This window comes from Thalassophryne amazonica, unplaced genomic scaffold (assembly GCF_902500255.1).
Source record: "Thalassophryne amazonica unplaced genomic scaffold, fThaAma1.1, whole genome shotgun sequence".
NCBI lineage: Eukaryota > Metazoa > Chordata > Actinopteri > Batrachoidiformes > Batrachoididae > Thalassophryne > Thalassophryne amazonica.
Genome location: NW_022986243.1, coordinates 481,678 through 503,507, shown reverse-complemented (window position 1 = coordinate 503,507; position 21,830 = coordinate 481,678). Strand labels below are relative to the sequence as shown.

At 45.5% G+C, this 21,830-nt stretch overlaps 1 protein-coding gene across 1 annotated transcript in view; it reads right to left on the bottom strand.

The window, feature by feature from the left end:
- Positions 1–21,341, bottom strand: part of decr1 (2,4-dienoyl CoA reductase 1, mitochondrial) — a 178,379-nt gene extending 157,038 nt beyond the window's left edge. The window contains exons 1-3 of the mRNA XM_034165307.1: positions 21,234–21,341; positions 15,532–15,737; positions 8,592–8,649 (exon numbers count right to left, since the gene is read on the bottom strand). Coding sequence (XP_034021198.1) covers positions 8,592–8,649; positions 15,532–15,737; positions 21,234–21,299 — 330 coding nt within the window. The 5' untranslated portion in view covers positions 21,300–21,341. The remainder of the gene's footprint in view (positions 1–8,591; positions 8,650–15,531; positions 15,738–21,233) is intronic.
- Positions 21,342–21,830: the final 489 nt, after the last annotated feature.

Here is a 21,830-nt window from a genome sequence, read left to right as displayed (position 1 = left end):
AAACACAGACTTGTTCGTGAACCTGTACATACGGTAGAATCCACGCTAAAATTGGTGCACCTTCAAAAGTCAAAAAATATGAAACAGAATTCAGGTTAATGGTTTACCCACAGATCTCCTTTTGGAAATAAGTGAGACAGAAATTGTCTGCACCTTGTGGGATCTCTTAAACCACCCATTCATGCCTACACAGGTCCATAGCCAGACTTTTCAAAGGCAGGAGCTTTTCTTCCTGATCTGGACCTGCATTTTTGTATTCATTGTATGCTTATGTTTGATACATAAAACGTAAATCAGTGGCCAACTACAAGTTTTTACAGTTTATAACTGTAATTACAGGAGAAAGCAGCCAGATAAAAACTAAAATACAGATGAGCAAGGACAGAAGAAACCATGAATGCCTTAAATAATGACTTACGATCACAAAACTGGGAAATGACATATAATGAAAATATTGGCAATGCTTATGACACTTTAAGAATATTAACTTAATGACATGATAAAAATTGTCTAATTAAGCAATACAGTATAAAACAAAAAGACACAGCTCAACCATGGATCACAAAGAGATTGCAAAATCCTTCCAAAAAAAAAAAAAAAAAAACACAACCTGCACAAAAAGAATTCATAAAACAAACAGCTAAAAAGGCAGAAAATTAAACTAAAAATAAGTTAACCAATATTCTATGGGCATGTAATAAAGAATACAATAATAAAATATTAAATAATAACATCTGAAGGAGCCCACTGTCCAACAGATCTTCAACTCACACCTCTGGCAGAGCTTTTCTAGCATCCCTGTGGAGGTTGGGGGCATTGAACCAGAATGGGCAATGTTCAAAGCTTCCATTGCTGAAGCTGCAGCAGGGAACTGTGGCCTGAAGGTCTGAGCTGCATTGAGGGGTGGCAATCCTCGAACACCGTGGTGGACACCAGTGGTCAGGGAAGCCGTCTGACTGAAGAAAGAGTCCTTCCAGGATTTGTTATCTCGGAGGACTCCGGAGGCAGTTGCAAGGTACCGACAGGACCAAAGGGTAGCAGTCTCTGCTGTCAAGGAGGCAAAGCAGCGGGTGTTGGAGGAGTTCAGAGTAACCACGGACAAGGACTTTCAGTCAGCACCAAGGTGCTTCTGGCAGACCGTGAGGCACCTCAGGAGAGGAAAACGGCGAACCATCCAAGCTGTCTACAGTAAGGATGGGACTGTTGACCTCAACAGAGGATGTAATCTGGCGCTGGAAGGAACACTTTGAGGAAGTCCTGCATCAGACCGGAGCACAGTCTATAGTAGGGGCAGAGCTGGAAGTTGATGGAGGATTATTATCAATTTCCCTGGTGGAAGTCACTGAGGGAAGTCAAACAACTCTGCAGTGGCAAGGGCCCGGGGTTGATTAGATCCATCCAGAAATGCTGAAGGCTCTGGGTGTGGAGGGTCTAACGTCTACTCCAGGGTGCTGGAAAGGAGGGTTCGGCCGATAGTCAAACCTTTGATTGAAAAGGAACAATGCGGGTTCTGTCCTGGCTGTGGAACAACTGACCAGCTCTTCACTCTCACAAGAATCCCGGAGGGGTCCTGGGAGTATGCCCATCCAGTCTACATGTGTTTTGTGGACTTGGAGAAAGCGTATGATCGGGTAACCCGGGAGATACTGTGGGAGGTGCTGCGGGAGTATGGAGTGAGGGGATCCCTTCTCAAGGCCATCCAATCTCTGTACTCAATTTCAATTTATTTCATTTACATAGTGCCAAATCACATCAAAGTTGCCTCAAGGAACTTCACACAGTAAGGTCTAACCTTACCAAACCCTAGTGCAAGCACACAGGCAACAGTGGTAAAGAAAAAAAAAACTCCCTCTGATGATATGAGGAAGAAACCTCAAGAAGACCAGACTCAAAGGGGTGACCCTCTGCTTGGGCCATGCTACCGACACAAGAGAAAATACAAATATACAGAAAATTTTGGGAGTCCATGCTGGTGCACAGGACAGGAGGCCTGCAGAAGAAACCACCAACTCCCATCTCTGAATGGAGCCCCACCTCAAACAGAGAGAAAAAAACTGAATCAGGCATCAGAAAGACAACAAATACAGTAAGAAAAACAGAAAAAATACTAAGGTGATCGCCGGCCACTAGCCCTAAGCTTCACTAAAAAACCCAGATGTTAGGGTTAGGGTTAATGCAGACACCTTCCTTCTACACGTTTAGGAAACACCACCAATTTAGAGTCGGGGTCACTAGGCGGTGGTGGGTTTGCAGGGCTGGCTGTGGCACAGCGGTGTGCCGTGGCCACCCATGGCAGTCTGCCACCTGCTGTCTCTTGCCCTGCTTTTAATGCAACACTTTATCTTTGCACACTTAGGGGGTCGTACATAGCAAAGGAGATTAATTGTAACAACTATGGTGGGGTTGGTAGATAGGGTGAGTGTGGCACGTGGGGTTGGCCCCGGGTGGCTGTGGTCGTCTGGGGCTCTGGGTAGGGGGTCTGTCTCGCCGGTTCTGCCGTTGTCCCGCGGCACGTTGTGGGGGTGGGTGGGTGGTGGAGTTGGGGCGCGGGTGTTGGCACTGGGGGGCAGGCGGTTGCTGGGGGGATGGAGGGGTCGTGGTCTCCGTGGGATGGGTCTCACTCGGGCAGTCTCCTGGTCATGGGCTTTGGTGGCTGGGGTGGGATCCGGCGTGGGGGGTAGGCTGGCCGGTGGGGGAGCTTGGGGAGCACTGCTGGCTGCGCTGGGGGGCCTGGCTGTAAAGGGGCCTTGTGCTCATCCTGGCCCCAGGGTCGGGCCCCGCCCTTATGTGGCTCAGTGGTCCCTACTTTGTGCTTTGGATTCGGTTGCGGTGGATCCTTTGCTCACCACCCGGGTGGCATGGTCCTGGGGCACCCCCTATTGGTGGGCCCATGCCGGCGCCCTTTGTGCTTCCCTCGGGTTTGGGTAGGCTCCTTCCGACCCTGTGTGGGGGGTGGGGGTTTGTTGATGGGGGTGCATTCTGGCGCCATGGGGCCGCTCCCCTGTTGGTTTGCTGTGCTGTCCTGCGGCTGCGGGGGCTGCATTTCCTGGCCCCGGTGTTTGTGGCCATGTCCACAATTCGGTTTTTGGGTGCTCTTAAAGGGAATAATACTACGGTGTTCTGGATTAGGGTATGGATGTTCACTAATTAGACAACAGACTGCTGCTGCCACTGTTTGTTCATGTCTGGTTGTTTGTCATGGTATGTTGTATGGTTGGGGCCCGTCTCCTCGGTGTCTCACTTCACAGTTATTGTCTTCACCACTTGTCTCTCATTTTTGTCTGTCTTTGTTTTGTTTTGGTGGTCAGTCCCTCCTGATAGAAGTTGCCGGTCGGCTTTGAGTAGGATGTTGTAGGCTGATCAAGAAGGGCGGATTGGGGGTCACACACACCACATTCACTCACGCACTACATACCTTTTGTCTTGCAAGAATAAATTGCATATTTGCATATTAATGTTCATAAATGGTTCTGCCAGTGTGGCATTTACCATTACTATATGCAGACAGGGGAAAAAGAAAAAAAGAAAAAAAAAAAGACCCAGACTTTATCAATCAATCAATCAATTTTTTTTTATATAGCGCCAAATCACAACAAACAGTTGCCCCAAGGCGCTTTATATTGTAAGGCAAGGCCATACAATAATTATGTAAAACCCCAACGGTCAAAACGACCCCCTGTGAGCAAGCACTTGGCTACAGTGGGAAGAAAAACTCCCTTTAACAGGAAGAAACCTCCAGCAGAACCATGCTCAGGAGGGGCAGTCTTCTGCTGGGACTGGTTGGGGCTGAGGGAGAGAACCAGGAAAAAGACATGCTGTGGAGGGGAGCAGAGATCGATCACTAATGATTAAATGCAGAGTGGTGCATACAGAGCAAAAAGAGAAAGAAACAGTGCATCATGGGAAACCCCAGCAGTCTACGTCTATAGCAGCATAACTAAGGGATGGTTCAGGGTCACCCGATCCAGCCCTAACTATAAGCTTTAGCAAAAAGGAAAGTTTTAAGCCTAATCTTAAAAGTAGAGAGGGTGTCTGTCTCCCTGATCTGAATTGGGAGCTGGGTCCACAGGAGAGGAGCCTGAAAGCTGAAGGCTCTGCCTCCCATTCTACTCTTACAAACCCTAGGAACTACAAGTAAGCCTGTAGTCTGAGAGCGAAGCACTCTATTGGGGTGATATGGTACTACGAGGTCCCTAAGATAAGATGGGACCTGATTATTCAAAACCTTATAAGTAAGAAGAAGAATTTTAAATTCTATTCTAGAATTAACAGGAAGCCAATGAAGAGAGGCCAATATGGGTGAGATATGCTCTCTCCTTCTAGTCCCCGTCAGTACTCTAGCTGCAGCATTTTGAATTAACTGAAGGCTTTTTAGGGAACTTTTAGGACAACCTGATAATAATGAATTACAATAGTCCAGCCTAGAGGAAATAAATGCATGAATTAGTTTTTCAGTATCACTCTGAGACAAGACCTTTCTGATTTTAGAGATATTGCGTAAATGCAAAAAAGCAGTCCTACATATTTGTTTAATATGCGCTTTGAATGACATATCCTGATCAAAAATGACTCCAAGATTTCTCACAGTATTACTAGAGGCCAGGGCAATGCCATCCAGAGTAAGGATCTGGTTAGACACCATGTTTCTAAGATTTGTGGGGCCAAGTACAATAACTTCAGTTTTATCTGAGTTTAAAAGCAGGAAATTAGAGGTCATCCATGTCTTTATGTCTGTAAGACAATCCTGCAGTTTAGCTAATTGGTGTGTGTCCTCTGGCTTCATGGATAGATAAAGCTGGGTATCATCTGCGTAACAATGAAAATTTAAGCAATACCGTCTAATAATACTACCTAAGGGAAGCATGTATAAAGTGAATAAAATTGGTCCTAGCACAGAACCTTGTGGAACTCCATAATTAACCCTAGTCTGTGAAGAAGATTCCCCATGTACATGAACAAATTGTAATCTATTAGACAAATATGATTCAAACCACCGCAGCGCAGTGCCTTTAATACCTATGGCATGCTTTAATCTCTGTAATAAAATTTTATGGTCAACAGTATCAAAAGCAGCACTGAGGTCTAACAGAACAAGCACAGAGATGAGTCCACTGTCCGAGGCCATAAGAAGATCATTTGTAACCTTCACTAATGCCGTTTCTGTACTATGATGAATTCTAAAACCTGACTGAAACTCTTCAAATAGACCATTCCTCTGCAGATGATCAGTTAGCTGTTTTACAACTACCCTTTCAAGAATTTTTGAGAGAAAAGGAAGGTTGGAGATTGGCCTATAATTAGCTAAGATAGCTGGGTCAAGTGATGGCTTTTTAAGTAATGGTTTAATTACTGCCACCTTAAAAGCCTGTGGTACATAGCCAACTAACAAAGATAGATTGATCATATTTAAGATCGAAGCATTAAATAATGGTAGGGCTTCCTTGAGCAGCCTGGTAGGAATGGGGTCTAATAAACATGTGATGGTTTGGATGAAGTAACTAATGAAAATAACTCAGACAGAACAATCGGAGAGAATGAGTCTAACCAAATACCGGCATCACTGAAAGCAGCCAAAGACAACGATACGTCTTTGGGATGGTTATGAGTAATTTTTTCTCTAATAGTTAAAATTTTGTTAGCAAAGAAAGTCATGAAGTCATTACTAGTTAAAGTAATGGAATACTCAGCTCAATAGAGCTCTGACTCTTTGTCAGCCTGGCTACAGTGCTGAAAAGAAACCTGGGGTTGTTCTTATTTTCTTCAATTAGTGATGAGTAGAAAGATGTCCTAGCTTTACGGAGGGCTTTTTTATAGAGCAACAGACTCTTTTTCCAGGCTAAGTGAAGATCTTCTAAATTAGTGAGACGCCATTTCCTCTCCAACTTACGGGTTATCTGCTTTAAGCTACGAGTTTGTGAGTTATACCACGGAGTCAGACACTTCTGATTTAAAGCTCTCTTTTTCAGAGGAGCTACAGCATCCAAAGTTGTCTTCAATGAGGATGTAAAACTATTGACGAGATACTCTATCTCCCTTACAGGCTACTCTGCACTGTGTTGGTATATGGCATTAGAGAACATAAAGAAGGAATCATATCCTTGAACCTAGTTACAGCGCTTTCTGAAAGACATCTAGTGTAATGAAACTTATTCCCCACTGCTGGGTAGTCCATCAGAGTAAATGTAAATGTTATTAAGAAATGATCAGACAGCAGGGAGTTTTCAGGGAATACTGTTAAGTCTTCAATTTCCATACCATAAGTCAGAACAAGATCTAAGATATGATTAAAGTGGTGGGTGGACTCATTTACTTTTTGAGCAAAGCCAATAGAGTCTAATAATAGATTAAATGCAGTGTTGAGGCTGTCATTCTCAGCATCTGTGTGGATGTTAAAATCGCCCACTATAATTATCTTATCTGAGCTAAGCACTAAGTCAGACAAAAGGTCTGAAAATTCACAGAGAAACTCACAGTAATGACGAGGTGGACGATAGATAATAACAAATAAAACTGGTTTTTGGGACTTCCAATTTGGATGGACAAGACTAAGAGTCAAGCTTTCAAATGAATTAAAGCTCTGTCTGGGTTTTTGATTAATTAATAAGCTGGAATGGAAGATTGCTGCTAATCCTCCGCCCCGGCCCGTGCTACGAGCATTCTGACAGTTAGTGTGACTCGGGGGGTGTTGACTCATTTAAACTAACATTCATCCTGCTGTAACCAGGTTTCTGTAAGGCAGAATAAAGCAATATGTTGATCAATTATTATATAATTTACCAACAGGGACTTAGAAGAGAGAGACCTAATGTTTAATAGACCACATTTAACTGTTTTAGTCTGTGGTGCAGTTGAAGGTGCTATATTATTTTTTCATGCTTAAATAGATTTTTGCTGATTATTGGTAGTCTGGGAGCAGGCACCGTCTCTACGGGGATGGGGTAATGAGGGGATGGCAGGGGGAGAGAAGCTGCAGAGAGGTGTGTAAGACTACAACTCTGCTTCCTGGTCCCAACCCTGGATAGTCACAGTTTGGAGGATTTAAGAAAATTGGCCAGATTTCTAGAAATGAGAGCTGCTCCATCCAAAGTGGGATGGGTGCCGTCTCTCCTAACAAGACCAGGTTTTCCCCAGAAGCTTTGCCAATTATCTATGAAGCCCACCTCATTTTTTTGGACACCACTCAGACAGCCAGCAATTCAGGGAGAACATGCGGCTAAACATGTCACTCCCGGTCCGGTTGGGGAGGGGCCCAGAGAAAACTACAGAGTCCGACATTGTTTTTGCAAAGTTACACACTGATTTAATGTTAATTTTAGTGACCTCCGATTGGCGTAACCGGGTGTCATTACTGCCGACGTGAATTACAATCTTACCAAATTTACGCTTAGCCTTAGCCAGCAGTTTCAAATTTCCTTCAATGTCGCCTGCTCTGGCCCCCGGAAGACAATTGACTATGGTTGCTGGTGTCGCTAACTTCACATTTCTCAAAACAGAGTCGCCAATAACCAGAGTTTGATCCTCGGCGGGTGTGTCGCCGAGTGGGGAAAAACGGTTCGAAATGTGAACGGGTTGGCGGTGTACACGGGGCTTCTGTTTAGAACTACGCTTCCTCCTCACAGTCACCCAGTCGGCCTGCTTTCCCGGCTGCTCGGGATCTGCCAGGGGGGTAACTAACGGCGGCTAAGCTACCTTGGTCCGCACCGACTACAGGGGCCTGGCTAGCTGTAGAATTTTCCACGGTGCGGAGCCGAGTCTCCAATTCGCCCAGCCTGGCCTCCAAAGCTACGAATAAGCTACACTTATTACAAGTACCATTACTGCTAAAGGAGGCCGAGGAATAACTAAACATTTCACACCCAGAGCAGAAAAGTGCGGGAGAGACAGGAGAAGCCGCCATGCTAAATCGGCTAAGAGCTAGTAGCTGCGCTAAGCTAGCGGATTCCTAAAAACACGCAAAGTCAATAATGTGTAAATAATTTAGAGGTGATTCAGCAGAAGGAGTGCTTTAGTTAAGGCACGTAAAGATTACACTGGGAAACAAATCGTAATCTAGATAACTAGATCAATCTAACTGCGCAGATTAAACAGCTAACAGATACAGAAAAACACCGCTGTGCTCCGGAACAGGAAGTGATACAATACCGCAGTGAGAGCCAACCACCAGGGGCCAGTAGATCCTCTTTTAGCTGGTTTTTATTTCTTCCACATAAGTGGCGCCATGTGCTGCACCTGGCACTGTTCTTGCTCGACGGACACCAACGCGTGCATGAACTCTCGCACCGGGTTCGTGCACACCTGCCTGTCGGAATGATGTTTCATGCGCAATGTTTCGTGTGCGAATTTCAAACTGTTTCACCATTTTCATCCAAACGCCATCCAAACTTCGCACGTGTGAAGGGGCCGTAAGATTGGAATTGGAATTACCAGCACTATGATACTGCAATAAACTGAGTTTTGAGTATTAGAAAATCTAATTTTGATGAATCCAGAAGGAGTTACTACAAGACATGTCCTACATGGTCGAGCTCTTGAGCGCCCCCCGTGAACCTGTTTCATGTTGAATCCAGTGTGATTTGTGAGGCTCTTGTCACCTTGTTTCCAGTCTGGCTGCTGATCTCTTCTGCTGTTTGCTGCAGAACCTCCAACTTCCTGAACAAACAGAAATAAAAAAAATTAAAGTCCTGTCATGTTGCGGAACTCAAAATTGGTCTTGACACCCCTTTTGCAAAGTTTTGGTCCATCCTGTCTTGAGTTTTGGGATACCTGCTGGTGTTCGACTCCTGAATCTTGGAGCTCTCTGGGTTCAGTGTCTTATTTTGCTTTGAAACTGTGTAAAAGTTGAGGTGGCCATGGCTCTTTTGAAACTGACACATTCAGTGAACAGCAAGCTTAAGTCTGTTAAATTTGTTGTTCCTCAACATCAACATCATACAGGGATGAAAGTGGTGAAAAACAAAAAAAAAAGAAAGCTGAAACTCAAATTCACCGGGGGGGGGGGGGGGGGCAGACCCCTGTCCCCGATCCCCCAGAAAATTTGGGAATTCAAGAAGCTGTGAAATGCAATGTGGTGCTCTTCCAAAAAAAAAAAATAAATAAACTGCAGTGAGTGCAGCACCCATTTTAGTGAGAAAAAAAAAAAAAACTTTCTTTATTCAAAATCAATTCAATTTAATTAGCTTATAATGGGCCAAATCAAAGCAAAAGCCATCTCAAGGCACCTTACATGGAACAATTCAACATAAAATTTAAATAATTAAAAATGAAGAAAAAAATTCAAATACATAATTAAAAACAGAAGAAAAATAATAAAACAGATAAAAAAAATATAACAACTATTCATAAGAACGAGAAAAAAATGGGTTTTCAGCCTTGACTTAAAAATGTCCACGGACTCTGACTGCCTCACAGTCGCAAGAAGACTGTTCCACAGGGTGGGTGCACAATGAGAAAAGGCTTTTTGACATGCTGACTTCTTCTTCACTCTGGGATCACAGAAAAGTCCCGCATCCTGCGACCGCAAGGCCCGGGCCGGCACATAGGGTTCCACCAGATCAGCCAGATAAGATTGCGCCAGTCCATGAACAACTTTATAAGTCAATAACAAAACCTTAAAATCAAAATTACTCCTCCAGTAGTACTCTGCCCTTACTAGGATGCAGCAGTATGAAGAAATTAAGTAACTGAAAATATGGTTTGACCGAAACAAACTGACCGAATTGTCATTAAACTTAAAACAAAAGTAATGTTATTTGGGAACTGCAGAACAAATACAGATAGATGGGATGCAGACTGAAAGGATTAACAAACATAAACTCCTTGGGGTAATAATAGAAGAGAAAATCAGCTGGAAACCACACATGAAATATATACAAACCAAATCATCAAGAAGCATTTCAGTGTTAAACAAAGCAAAACATGTTCTGGATCATAAACCACTCTGCAGCTGACACTGTTCCAGTGTCTGACCGGACTTCAATGACTGTGTAGAGATCTGAGGCAATAAGTGATCGAGAGGAGGGAGATCAAATCAGAGGGAAAAACAACTTTAAAATTAAGAAAATCCACACAAACATGAAAAGATTCTGCATTTCATTCTGTGGGGTCAGAACAGTGTGTGTGAAGAGTTGAAGCAGCGTCCAAACATTCAAAATATAATGCTGCGTTTACACATCGGAAGGACGCGTTATCAATGTCTTATTTGAGTCATTCTTGGCACATTATTGACATTCTTAATGTGACTTAACACATCTGAATAGGTTTCTTAATAGTGCGTGATATTTGTGATTTTCATGGAGGATGTTTTTGGCTGTCAAAAAATTTTCCACAAAGGTCACACACCACCCTTATTTCGCCTCATGTCGCGGAGGTCGCAACTGAGCTTGTTGATCCGTCTTGATTAGTGGTGATCCTTAATAGAGCGTGACAGCGTTCTTCTCTGACGTGTGCACAATTAAACCCTGCTGCACCGCATTCAGTTTCATTGCTGCAGTACGCTGAAGGAGGACAGTAACGCCAAGTCGGCTAAAATTTTCATTCCAGTGCTCCTCAGTGCGCTCCTGCAGGTGTTCCACCTGCTACTGTGCCTGATGTTTGGGAAAACGAGTGAGACGAGAGCCGTGTGGAGCCACACATCTGGCTGTCTGTCTCCTCCTCCTCTCTGCACCACTCCATGACACAGAGCCCAACGAAGCATGCAGTCACAAAGTTCTTCTGCTGTAGATTAATCTAAAGTTTGAGGAGCAAACTGGAGCGATCTGAATTGTTCAGAAGCTGATGGATGAATATGGGTGTGTGTGGAGACAATTTACCTCATTCACAACCTGCCAGAACTTAACAATGCGTGATAACGCGCAACTACACGGAACATTATTCTTGACCATGCGTAAATGTTCCTGATAATTCTCCAGCAACACGTGCCATTAATCGTAACGTGTGGTAACAGGTTGCAGCAGTTCATGAGGACACCTGATGCCTCTGTCTCAAATCATCACATTCGTGATCAGCGGCCAAGAATGTGCACTTCGTGGCATTCAAGACGTGCCGTCGTGAACGTGTTTTCACAGGATACAGGGATGAAGTGGGGGTGTGAGAGTCACCAGGTGTTCACAGGAAACCTTTACTGATTATTTATTTATGTTCATTGTTAGTTGGTTTTATCTTTTCTGTTGTGTTTTGTTTTATCAGGGTCTTTTTGTCTTTGTCTAAAATTGTATTGTAGCATTATTAGTTATTATTACTATTATTATTATTATCATGATTGTTAACAGCAGTATTTTTAAGGAAGCTGGGAATGATATATGCTGACTGGCACTAACTTTAACATTAAAAAACCATAAACATGCTAAAGCATTAGCATCACGTCTGTTTTTAAAGGACATGTCGCACCCAAATCATAACCATTTAGATTTAGTCTGTTAGTGACCATCTGATGATCCACCTGGATTACATTGTGTACTTCCATGACTGATTTCAAAGTATACAGCATTTGCAACAAACAGCTGCTAACGTTAAGAACGGAGGCACAGATTAATTCCAAAGTTGACATAAATGTGACGTCGTGTTTTTAAGTGATAACTGTTCATTTTGATGCAGTCACAGTAAAAACAGCAGCACTGAGAAGGTTTCTGTGAACCTGCACGGCCACGAGTCAGAAACACAGCCTGTCTATAACCATCTCTGCTCCAGGTTGAGCTTTGTGCACGATTAAATAAGAGTGTTGTTACCAATAAAATCTAAAAAAAAAAAAAATACATCTGCTGCCAGGGGAGAACAAGCATCTCGTCAGCTGCACAACTCGCAGCACACATACACAGCTCCAAATTTACAAAGTAAAAAAAAAAAAATTAATTAATTTAGCCACAAAACACAAAAGGGTAAAATCCAGAACATGCCAGACTCACCGTTGTGTTATGGATTAATGTCCAAATGTAAACTTCATGCGATCAAAGAAGCGCGCGCCACACTTTGGGCTCCGAAATCTGACACTCTGAAAAAGTTAAGAGTTTCACAGTGAAGTGGGTCATCTCCTGTCTGTAAATCCAAGCCATCACTTTCAAACAGCAACTCAGATGCTTCATTTTTGGATGGAGCCGGTTTGTTTCCCTCTGTCTGTCATTCACTGAGATGTTTCAGTTTTGCTAATTCAGATGTCACACACTGAAAAATGCCAAGGGTTGCCAAATGAAACATTTTCCAGAAATGCACCTGCTAACGCTCAGAGTGAGAGGAATAAAATACATCAGAGATCGCTAATTATTAACACGTGTGCAGAGACACTTACAGTCATGAGTACTTTTATGTTGTCTTACTAAGTGGGCTGTTAAAAAATGTGAGACATGTCCTCTAAGTCCCAACAGCCAGAGGCTATGAGTGCAGACCAGGCCGTTGGGCCACCCGCCCTCGACTGCCACCCAGTCTTCTCTGCACCTGACCCCCATGGCCCCCTCTGCAGGTGGTGAACCCACAGGAGGGCGGGCCCGTATTGCTCTTTCAGGCTGAGCCCAGTTGGGCCCCGTGGGCTAAGGCCCGACCGCCAGGCACTCGGGCACGAGCCCCAACCCCAGGCCTGGCTCCAGGGTGGGGCCCCGGCTCCACCGTACCGGGCGACGTCTCTGTCCTTGATATCGCACTGGTCATAGGAGCTTCTGAACTGCCCTTAGTCTGACCCGTCACCTAGGACCTGTTTGCCATGGGAGACCCTACCAGGGTCATGAAGCCCCCGACAACATAGCTCCTAGGATCATCCGGGTACACAAACTCCCGCACCACGATAAGGTGGCAGTTCGAGGAGGATCTCCTCAATCCCATCGTCACGTCTTCCAAAGAGGAAGCAGAGACTGGGGACTCAGAGGTGGACCCATCCATCACCCAGGCCAAGTCACGACCGAGGTGGTTGAAAGCTGGATGTTGTGGGACTGTCTTGGTTGACACGCTCCTGCAACATCGCTTGGCTTTTGGGGACAGTGCCTCTGGATTGGCAAACCGGGGTGGTGGTCCCTCTGTTTAAGAAGGGGGACTGGAGGGTGTGTTCCAACTACAGGGGGATCACACTCCTCAGCCTCCCCAGTAAGGTCTATTCCAGAGTACTTGAGAGGAGAATTGGACCGATAGTCAAAGCTCGGATTCAGGAGGAGCAGTGTGGTTTTCGTCCGGGTCACGGCACACTGGACCAGCTCTACACCCTCCATCGGGTGCCCGAGGGTTCACGGGAGTTCGCCCAACCAGTCCACATGTGCTTTGTGGATCTGGAGAAGGCGTTCGACCGTGTCACTCGAGGCACCCTGTTGGGGGTGCACGTTGGCCTCTGTCAGGGCTGCCCTTTGTCACTGGTTCTGTTCACTACCTATATGGACAGAATTTCTAGGTGCAGCCAGGGTGTAGAGGGGGTCCGGTTTGGGAACCACAGAATCTCATCTCTGTTGTTTGCGGACGATGTGGTTCTATTTGCTTCGTCAAATCAGGACCTTCAGCGTGCACTGGGGCGGTTTGCAGCCGAGTGTGAAGCGTCCGGGATGAAAATCAGAACCTCCAAATCCGAGGGCATGGTTCTTGACTGGAAAAAGGTGCCTTGTCTTCTTCAGGTCGGTGGAGTGTCCTTGCCTCAAGTGGAGGAGTTTAAGTATCTCAGGGTCTTGTTCACGAGTGAGGGACAGATGGATCGTGAGATCGACAGACGGATCAGTGCAGTGATGAGGTCACTGTATCGGACCGTCGTGGTGAAGAGAGAGCTGAGCAGGCGGGGCAAACCTCTCGATTTACCGATCGAGCTATGTTCCAACCCTCACCTATGGTCATGAGATTTGGCTCATGACCGAAAGAACAATCAATCAATCAATCAATTTTTTTATATAGCGCCAAATCACAACAAACAGTTGCCCCAAGGCGCTTTATATTGTAAGGCAAGGCCATACAATAATTATGTAAAACCCCAACGGTCAAACGACCCCCTGTGAGCAAGCACTTGGCTACAGTGGGAAGGAAAAACTCCCTTTTAACAGGAAGAAACCTCCAGCAGAACCAGGCTCAGGGAGGGGCAGTCTTCTGCTGGGACTAGTTGGGGCTGAGGGAGAGAACCAGGAAAAAGACATTCTGTGGAGGGGAGCAGAGATCGATCACTAACAAGATCGCAAGTACAAGCAGCCGAGATGAGTTTTCTCCGCAGGGTGGCTGGGCGCTCCCTTAGAGATAGAGTTAGGAGCACGGACACTCGGGAGGAGCTCAGAGTCGAGCCGCTGCTCCTCCACGTCGAAAGGAGTCAGCTGAGGTGGCTCGGGCATCTTTTCTGGATGCCCCCTGGGCAGCTCACTGGAGAGGTGTTCCGGGCACGTCCCATCGGGACGAGGCCTGGGGGAAGACCCAGGACACGCTGGAGGGACTACGTCTCTCAGCTGGCTTGGAACGCCTCGGGGTTCCCCCGGAGGAGCTGGGGGATTTGTGTGTGGATCGGGAGGTCTGGGTGGCTTTACTTGAGCTGCTGTCCCTGCGACCCAACCCCGGATGAAGAGGAAGAAAATGGATGGATGGATGGATGTCCTCTAAGTTTTCCATACAACTATCAACTGGTTCAGAAGACCACAACAGGTCAGTTTCTAAGTATTACACACAGACATATGCTCTTTAAGGTTTAACAGGAAAAATTAGGATAATTAGGAATAAAAAGCAACAGGTTTGCTTCAAGACTGCAGCGCAACACTCAACATTCACCCAAGTCTTAAAGCGGCAGCACAAGAACCACTCTGCTTACAGTCTGTCTTATGTATTAAGAACAAATTAGTAATCATTAATGGAGCCTTATAACTCACCTATACCACAAACAAAGACAGTGAACGAGAGTGCGCCAACAGCTCAACATAACCCAGAGTCCCCCGAGCTGCCCAACAAGGTGCCTGATGTAAACAACACAAAATTCAGCAGGGAACGCTTCTGACTGAATAACACTGATCACAAAAATGACCCAGGCAACTGGCAAAAAAGTGAAAATCCACCAAAAAGCAGAGATTTTTCATCCCTGATTATAGATCCTGGCCCAGGGTGCCGGATTGACGCCAGGATACCCTGTATGTTGCACCAACTGGAAGTCCTATGTCTTCAGGACCTACCTGTTCTGGAGTCGGATGCACATAAATATCCAAGATGGACTGCTTTTTATTGTCAACAAAAGACTCTGGTTTTCTTGCTCTTCTGATTTTTATGTATGTTAAGAAATTTTGGTCCAAGCAGTGGATCGCCCCCCTGAGTCTGGTCTGCTTGAGGTTTCTTCCTTATTATCAAAGATGGAGTTTTGATTGAACACTGTCTCCTGTGTTCTTGCTCAGGGGGGGTTGGTGAGGTTCGACCTAACTTTTGTTAAGCACCTTGAGGCATAAAATAAAGAAATTATAAATTGAACTCAGCATTAACAGTTCCTTATTACTGATCTGCATTAAATCCACAGCACGTCTTTAGGACTGAAGTTAGTCTGGATACACCCACTACAGAATTCTGACACCGACCTGAGGAGTCTCTCCTGATCTGTTGACAGTGACTACAAACCTGCTAGCGATGACGCACTCTGCTCCCATGCTGGACAAGGTGCTCGTCATGGCACGGCCTAAGCCAGTCCCACCCCCTGTGATGAAAGCCACTTTGTTGTGGAAACTTCCAGGCGGGAGCATCACACCTTCAGTCGGCCTGAAGAACCTCGCCTGAGGAAGAGAACCATCCTGCTGGACAAGCACTGATGAGCCATGGATCCGAGCCTAGTCACACAAAGTTACACAATACTGTTTATTTTCTGTGTAAACCTTAAAGTGAAAGTAAAAATTATATGTGAATCAGGTGGATGCCACAGTCCGAGGACCCGGGAGTATAAACAACCCGCCCAACAGTTATATCAAACAAATAATAGCTGGCAGGCTGGAAAATGTGACTGGCAGAGAACAGCTGTTACAAAACCTGCAGCACAAACCGCACCCCCAAAAATGCAGCAGGCACCACACCCTAAAACGGGCACCCCCAAAACCGCAGCATGAACCAGAACCCCAAACCCGCAGCATGAACCAGACCCCCAAACCTGCAGCACGAACCAGACCCCCAAACCTGCAGCACAAACCACACCCCCAAACCTGCAGCATTAACCACACCCTCAAACCTGCAGCATGAAGCAGAGCCCCAAACCTGCAGCAGGCACCACACCCTAAAATGTGCAGCACGAACCACACCCCCAAAACTGCAGCACAAGCCAAACCCCCAAACCTGCAGCATGAACCAGAGCCCCAAACCTACAGCACAAACCACACCCCCAACCTGCAGCATGAACCAGACCCCCAAACCTACAGCACAAACCACACCCCCAATCTGCAGCATGAACCAGACCCCCAAACCTGCAGCATGAACCAGACCCCCAAACATGGAGCACGAACCACACACTCGAACCTACAGCATGAACAACACCCCCAAAACAACAGCATGAACCATACCCCAAACCTGCAGCACGAACCACACCCTCAAACCTGCAGCACGAACCACACCCCCAAACCTGCAGCATGAACCACACCCCCAAACCTGCAGCATGAACCACACCCCCAAACCTGCAGCATTAACCACACCCTCAAACCTGCAGCATGAACCACACACCCTAAACTGCAGCACAAACCACGTCCCCAAAAATGCAGCAGGCACCACACCCTAAAATGTGCAGCACGAACCACACCCCCAAAACTGCAGCACGAGCCAAACCCCCAAACCTGCAGCACGAACCACACCATCAAACGTGCAGCATGAACCAGAGCCACAAACCTACAGCACAAACCACACCCCCAACCTGCAGCATGAACCAGACCCCCAAACATGGAGCACGAACCACACACTCGAACCTACAGCATGAACAACACCCCCAAAACCACAGCATGAACCATACCCCAAACCTGCAGCACAAACCAGACCCCCAAACCTGCAACACGAACCACACCCTCAAACCTGCAGCACGAACCACACCCCCCAAACAGGCAGCATGAACCACACCCCCCAAACTGGCAGCATGAACCACACCCCCCAAACAAGCAGCATGAACCACACCCCCCAAACAAGCAGCATGAACCACACCCCCCAAACAGGCAGCATTAACCACACCCCCCAAACAGGCAGCATTAACCACACCCCCCAAACAGGCAGCATTAACCACACACCCCCAAACCCGCAGCATTAACCACACCCACCCAAACCCGCAGCATTAACCACACCCACCAAAACGTGCAGCATTAACCACACCCACCAAAACGTGCAGCATTAACCACACCCCCCAAACAGGCAGCATTAACCACTACCCCCAAACGTGCAGCATTAACCACTACCCCCAAACGTGCAGCATTAACCACACCCCCAAACCTGCAGCACAAACCACACCCCCAAACCTGCAGCACAAACCACACCCCCAATCCTGCAGCATTAACCACACCCCCAAACTTGCAGCATGAACCACACCCCCCAAACATGCAGGATTAACCACACCCCCAAATCTAAAGCACGAACCACACCCCCAAACCAGGAGGTGATTAGAGCCGTTTTCAACAGGCAATATGCAGAATAAAATGATTAATCCGCCATGAAATAATTATTTTATATAGGCAGCATCCAGCGGAGAGCGCGTGGCAGCCGGTAAAACAAAGAACGGCGTCCAGCTGTGAACATAGCGCATCTGATTTGAATCCGTTGCAAATCACATGCAAAGCAGACGTTTTATTTGTGGCCACTCAGTATGCAGTCGCTACAACTTATTTTAGTCTGTGATGTGGCAAATATGCACACATTCTCTCCACAATCTCTCTTTACAACATTCATTTGATGTTGTAAAACGTGCTTTACACTGTGCGAGATGATTTTTCATGCAGGAATTTTTTGGACCAAGTTTCAGGTTAATCGTGCGTCCTGCACCGTGTAGTGTTCATGGAGTATCAAGCTGCGGTCAACATCTGACGACCACCTCCTGATCGCTGATCGTATGGTCGAATGAGAATCAAACCTGTTTGATATATTATTGTGGTCGGCCATAACCATCGTGAGGTTATCCTGCTGCTGAAAGCTACAAGCAGCATCCAACCGTTCGCACTGTGCCTGTTGTAAACACTGCAGAGCTGTCTTGTAATAATGTTATTATTATTATTATTATTTTGCAGTTGTTTTGTTTTTAAACTTCATTTGCAAAAAAAAAAAAAAGCCACCTGCAAAGCAAAAAAGTTGATTTGACAATCATCTGACATAACCGAGGTCAAAATAAAAAGAACACTGCCATCTACTGGTTCCCAGACAGCGCCATGAACACTACTGGCCAGTAGATGCTAGATGGCAGTAGAGGCTTTCAAAACAAATTCTAGATAATCCCTGTCTGCTCACATTTAAAATGCGTGGAATTTAACAAATGCAATTAAAAAAATCAATGTCTATAAACGCAGAGAATATATTCAAGACAGTTTTAGGCACTAGAGTTTAACGCTGTTGTCCGTGGAGCCTGTACAGTCTGTCTGAAATGCATTTGTCCTGTCGTGACATACTGAGATTACATCATCCTACCCAAAATGCACTGCGGGGCAGAGCATGTGCTCACAAAACCTTAAAATTAGCACAGTTCTTTAAAACTAAAACATATATCTGATATTTTTACTTTATAAAACTTCAGACATGACAGTAATTTTAAATAACTTGTCCAAAATTAGTTTGGTTAAAATTTGAACCATAAGTTAAAAATGTATGCCTCTGGATGACTTAGCATATCGGTATGGTGTTAAAGGAAATGTTTTTTTCTTTTTCCTTTTGGGGCTGTTTTTCCTTTGTTTGCAGAGGATTGAGATGCTTTTTATACAAGCAGTTCTCTTCTGTTTGCAAAGGTTATAACTATGCGTGTGTTACAAAACTTTTAACAGGTGGGTGCTGAACTAATTTTAAAAATGCTTGTCGCTGTTCAGCTTTGTTTATTTTGTTTATCGGTTTAAAAGTTAACGGACAAAAATTAATCGGAAGATAATTGGTCCGATAATGGTTTTTAAAATTATCTAAAAAGATAATCCGATACTGAAAACATTATCTTCGATAATTATCTGTTATCGGATTATCGGAAATGTGCCCACCACTGCTTGTTTCCCATGTAACAATAAGAAATATACTCAAAACCTGGATTAATCTTTTTAGTCACATAGCACTACTATTATTCTGAACACTACTGTATGCTCTTTAGTGTTTTAGCAGGTGAAAATTAAGATAAAGCGAAATAATACAACAAATCATCGAAGAAGTAAGTCGAATCATTGCTTCATTGGTTCAAAGCACAGCTTGGGGAGTGTCTGCCAATGTTCTCATGAAGACAGGGAGGAGAAGGACCGTGGCTCATGGCAAGCAGTAAACAGAGTGGAGAGGAAGGAAAATTCCTCCGCATTGCTGCTGCTTTGATTAGCACAGAATGGGATGTTGCTTTGACAGTCAGCCCCAAAACATGCATGACACCACGCGCGCACGCGTATGCGTGGTTAAATTTTAAATGACGGAAATCTGTTGTGGTGACGTAGAACTTTAACCCACGCATTAACGACAGCCCCAAACCTGCAGCATGAACCACACACCTCAAACCTGCAGCATGAACCACACCCCAAACCTACAGCATGAACCACACACCTCAAACCTGCAGCATGAACCGCACCCTCAAACCTGCAGCATGAACCACACACCTCAAACCTGCAGCATGAACCGCACCCTCAAACCTGCAGCATGAACCGCACCCTCAAACCTGCAGCATGAACCGCACCCTCAAACCTGCAGCATGAACCGCACCCTCAAACCTGCAACATGAACCGCACGACCCAAACCTGCAGCATGAACCGCACCCCCAAACGTGCAGCATGAACCGCACCCCCAAACGTGCAGCATGAACCGCACCCCCAAACGTGCAGCATGAACCGCACCCCCAAACGTGCAGCATGAACCGCACCCCCAAACGTGCAGCATGAACCGCACCCCCAAACGTGCAGCATGAACCGCACCCCCAAACCTGCAGCATGAACCGCACACCTCAAACCTGCAGCATGAACCGCACCCCCAAACCTGCAGCATGAACCGCACCCTCAAACCTGCAGCATGAACCGCACCCTCAAACCTGCAGCATGAACCGCACGACCCAAACCTGCAGCATGAACCGCACCCCCAAACGTGCAGCATGAACCGCACCCCCAAACGTGCAGCATGAACCGCACCCCCAAACGTGCAGCATGAACCGCACCCCCAAACCTGCAGCATGAACCACACACCTCAAACCTGCAGCATGAACCACACACCTCAAACCTGCAGCATGAACCACACACCTCAAACCTGCAGCATGAACCACACACCTCAAACCTGCAGCATGAACCACACACCTCAAACCTGCAGCATGAACCACACCCTCAAACCTGCAGCATGAACCACGTCCCCAAACCTGCAGCATGAACCACACTCCCAAAATTGCAACATTAACCACACCCCCAAAATTGCAAAATTAACCACACACCTCAAACCTGCAGCATAAACCACACACCTCAAACCTGCAGCATGAACCACACCCTCAAACCTGCAGCATGAACCACGTCCCCAAACCTGCAGCATGAACCACACTCCCAAAATTGCAACATTAACTACACCCCCAAAATTGCAAAATTAACCACACACCCCAAACCTGCAACATGAACCACACCCCTAAACTTGCAGCATTAATCACACCAGTCTACATGTGTTTTGTGGACTTGGAGAAGGCATATGATCAGGTATCCCGGGAGATACTGTGGGAGGTGCTGTGGGAGTATGGAGTGAGGGGGTCCTTTCTCAGGGGCATCCGATCGCTGTACTCGCAAAGTGAGACCTCCCCCTTGGTGCCCCCAGTCACCACAGCAGGATTGTTGTTAATTGTTAATTACTGTGGTTGTGCACAGAGAACCAACGAACAAACGCACACCTTTATATATTAGATGAAAGTTTTTTGCATTTTGTCTGGCTTTTTTCTTCTTCCTGGGGGCCACATTAGAAATGTTTCTTTTGTAGTATTTTATAAATGGCATTAGAATTGTATGTAGAATTACATAAATAAAAATACGTAAATAAAGTACCCCCAGGTGCCGCGAGGTGTCACTGTGGCGACACGGAGATAAAGATCTAACGTATAGTTTTTGTCATCATGACTCATTAAACGGTCAGCAGTGAGAACAGCGGTTGTTTGAGGTTTTAATTCGTGTTCTCACCGTTTGCAAAAAACTCCTCAGAGCTGCAAAAGATGAAGGTTTTCTCCACAGAAACTTAGCTGCCATGCTGTCAGCGGCGCTGTGCGTGTATGTTGTTTTTCCTTCTCCTTCTTCTTCTACTCCTACTTTAGTTGGTAGACTACATACGCCTTAAATACACAGTACCGCCCCCTACTGTCCAGGTTATTCTCACTAGAGATGATTTAACATGATTGCGGACTTGAAGAAAAACCACCGACAGTCAGCGAGCTGTCAAACTGTTGATGGGCACATTTCACCAGGTGGTCCATTTTTGAAAATTCCTGGTTTACTTTCCTTAAAATGGGAGTCCAAGCTTCATTTTTTTTGTGCTACAACAATATGTAGATCAGTGGAAAGCTGAGGGTAGGATTACGTTGAAAGAATACATTTGGATTACTTGTAATCTGATTACTTTTGGATGACATTTCAAAGTAATCTTACCCATATATATATATATATATATATATATATATATATATATATATATATATATATATATATATATATATATATATATATATATATATATATATGTGATCTGCTTTTTTTCTACAAAATTAAACAACTGAATGAACA